We start from the raw sequence: 3,587 nt of genomic DNA, 5'->3' as shown, positions 1-3,587 counted from the left end.
AATATTTGTAAGATATTGTAAATTATGTATAATTAATTATACTCATACATCAACATTTCATAAGCTACACTACAATAATCTATTATTTTTATGGGACTAAAATAAATGAATATTATATTGAAAACCCTTGTTAATAAATTAAAAAAACTTAATACGAAAATTTATAATAATCAATTTCAATTATTTACTAATAAAACTCGATCCACAAAATAAAAAAGTCACAGAAAATAGCAAGTAGCAACGCAAAGGGTAAAATTTCCCTAAATAATCGAAAAAGAGAAGTACAAGTAAAATCGAGTAAAAAAACAACAAATGGTGTCTGAAGAAGAAGATGGGTCAAACTCAAAGGAGACCGACCACATCTGAACAACTTACAGCTACAGCTGCACATCGGAGAAGACATGATTTCCAATCTCACGGTGTTCTTCTGCATCGTCTGGGTCGCTACCCTTCTTTACGGCGAGAAGTTCGCCTTTTGGGTACCCTCTTACTGGAGCTGCTCATGGCCTTCTCCTCCGGTAATTTCACCATCTTTTTATTCTTCGATGTTCGATCAACCCTTTCTTAATTTACACTCTTTTACCTCAACTCAAGTTTCTTCGATCCTTTGTTATTCTGATGTCTGCTGTTTCTATATACATTCATGTGACTCACCCTGTACTTCAATCCATAAACACTAGCTTCCTAAATGTAATAATTGCTCATTTTCTGATGTTGTTTTGTTTAGATGGATAATCCCGGTGATTATGTAAAAATTGCAGTTGTGACAGATCCACAGGTATTCATAATTTCGATTAAATCTCGTACTTATTTTACACAACAAATCCCTTAACACAATACCATTGTCTCTAACAGCTCATGGATAGAACATCGCTTCATCTAGCTCCTAAATCACTGACACTGGAAGTTGTACAATTCTATACCGACATCTACATGCGTCGAGCAATACTGGGATCCATCGCACCTTTCAAACCTGACATGATTTTGTTTTTGGGTGATTATTTTGATGGTGGCCCTGTTCTTTCCGATGAAGAGTAAGCCAAAAAGAACACATATCTTTATAAATTGTTATAATAATGAAAAAGCTTTCAAGCTGATCTTTTGTTGGGTGTTTCAGATGGCAGGAATCTTTAAATCGGTTTAGACATATTTTCGACCTTAAGAATCTTGAAAGAGCTACCAATAATCAAGTATACTTCCTTTCAGGAAACCATGATATTGGTTATGCAGCTTATCACTCTCGCATGCCTCAGGTATATATTTTTCATATTACATATATGTTTTTTTGTATTATTGTTAAAGGTCATGTGTCATGATTCATAACTTGCTTTATTTACTTAATAGGTAATTAATCGCTATGAAAAGGTATTTGGTTCAAGAAACTATAACTTCACAGCAGGAAAAGTGGAATTTGTTGCTGTTGATGCCCAAACACTTGATGGTATATAAGTTTTCAATTATTATTATCGCAACCTGATTACTTTAGAAAAAATAATATGATTTCAAGAATAGTTTACAAAATTAAAAAAAAGGGTTCTTGTATAATTTATATAATGATGGTTCTATTTTTGTCAGGTCATCCACAACAAAACCAGACCTCTGCTGCATGGAAGTTTGTAACTAGCGTGTCAAGAGGTATGTATGTAAATTGCAATACTTTATCTGATGTATAATTTTCAATTTAAATTATAAGATTATTTTCATTTTTATAGAAACTCATTCACCTCCAAGGGTTTTATTAACTCATATACCACTCTTTCGACAAGACTCAACTTCCTGTGGTTCTCAACGTTCTTCCCCAATTATAAATCAGGTAATATAAGTACTTTCAAATTTCTATTTATATCCATTTTACTTCTATTAACCTCTCACCTTTTCATTTTCAGAGAATTTCTCGTGCTACAGATGACCATGAAATTGTGTATCAGAATTATCTTACAGAAGAAACATCAAAGAAGTTATTGGATTATGTCAAACCTGTAACTTCTCACTTCTCTCTTCATTCCATTAACAAAAAATTAAAAATTATGTCATTATAATTCTAAGCTGTTTTCTCATGTGGCTACAGGTACTTGTTTTGTCTGGACATGATCATGATCAGTGTAGTGTTACTCATGTAGCTGAACATGGGCCTGTATTAGAGGTATGTATGTATAAATCATGTATGGTCCTAAGCATAAAAGTGTATGTGTCTGTATGATGTCATGATGTTATGAATTAAACAAATTTGTGTAGGAAACTCTAGGGACAATTAGCTGGCAACAAGGAAACTTGTATCCATCTTTCATGCTACTAACAGCAAGTAAAGTTACAGTTTCTAATGAATGGGATTACGTGTCAACTCATCTGTGTTTTCTTCCCACACAGCTCTTCATTTACATATGGTAACCATAACCTTTTGTTTGTTTTTGTGATTTTGTCATGTATTAATAATTAATTAGTTTGCTTAAAATCTCAGGTATATCGTGTTATTTGTGGTTACTCTTGTTGTGATTCTCTTATGGCCTACAAATGGGTTGAACATTCAACTACATATTGGTGAGTTGATGAGTGATATGTTAGGCATCTTCAAAAGTAGCAAAGAGAAAGATGAAGATGAAAACTGTGAGTATGAGATGGTTTGGGATGCTGAAGGGTCGATGCATTTAATCAAGAAAGCCTCAAAGATCATGCCTACACGTTCAAATGAGAGGGTAGAAAGGTAATTTTCTAAAACCTGTTTACTGATATGTAATCAGAAGCATGTTTTTATGAGACGTTGAGTATTGTAAGTAATTTTTTTTAAAGGGGAAATGCTACGATGCGAGCAGTAGGAAAGAAGCAGATATTGCAGGAGATTAATGTTACAATGCCACAAGATGTAAGTGGTCAACTTGGGTCAACAGATGGAAAAGTGGGACCTTTTAAAACCAAATCATCAAATGTTAGAGTGGTGGTTCGGAGGTTCATGAGGGTTTTCAGAGTGATTTCAGTTGTTGCTGCAGTTAATGTGCCTATTTATATAATGTTGTTGTTCAGTGATTGGATTGACAAATGAGATCTCAGCTTAAGGTTAACTGTATCAAAAAGCAAATTTAGTTGACTCTTCCATGTGATCATGTGTTGTAGAATAGTGTAGTCAAAGCTTTGTTGTAGAACGATGTTTTTTTTACCTGATTTCGACCACTTTTCAGGGTAGTTTTATATTTATGAGCAGCTCTTCTTCTTATTGTAAAATGACCAAAATAGGAGGCGACTATGATAAAATAACTAATTTTGCAAAATGGTATTTGTAAAATTACTTTTCTTGACTATCTTTTTTGTAATTTATGGTAACTGTAGGTTTCACAAAGAATAAAATTAAAGGGATTTCACAAATATAAGAATAAAATTAATGGTTATATATATTTTCAATCTCATACACAAATGAAAAAGCGAAGTCCAGTGAAATATGTCCACTTACTATATATAGTTTTATGTGTTCAGGCACATTAAGGCACGTGTTTGTATAGCCCATTAGCAAGTGACCTACCGCGGCCATGAGAGGTATTATGAGATTGCACATGTTTACCAAGATCAGTTCGAATAGATTAATCTGATGGAATAGA

At 33.2% G+C, this 3,587-nt stretch overlaps 1 protein-coding gene across 1 annotated transcript; it reads left to right on the top strand.

The window, feature by feature from the left end:
* Nucleotides 1–277: 277 nt before the first annotated feature.
* LOC111910379 (uncharacterized protein C630.12) lies at nt 278–3,216 on the top strand. The gene is made up of 12 exons (XM_023906223.3): nt 278–518; nt 728–778; nt 856–1,034; nt 1,118–1,253; nt 1,345–1,441; nt 1,576–1,635; nt 1,713–1,813; nt 1,887–1,979; nt 2,069–2,143; nt 2,236–2,384; nt 2,459–2,701; nt 2,788–3,216. Exons 1-12 carry the CDS (start codon nt 402–404, stop codon nt 3,035–3,037), a joined length of 1,551 nt encoding a protein of 516 aa, XP_023761991.1. The 5' UTR covers nt 278–401; the 3' UTR covers nt 3,038–3,216.
* Nucleotides 3,217–3,587: the final 371 nt, after the last annotated feature.

Source organism: Lactuca sativa, chromosome 5 (genome assembly GCF_002870075.4).
Source record: "Lactuca sativa cultivar Salinas chromosome 5, Lsat_Salinas_v11, whole genome shotgun sequence".
NCBI lineage: Eukaryota > Viridiplantae > Streptophyta > Magnoliopsida > Asterales > Asteraceae > Lactuca > Lactuca sativa.
Note: the sequence above shows the minus strand (reverse complement) of the source record. Positions and strands in the feature narration are given on the sequence as shown.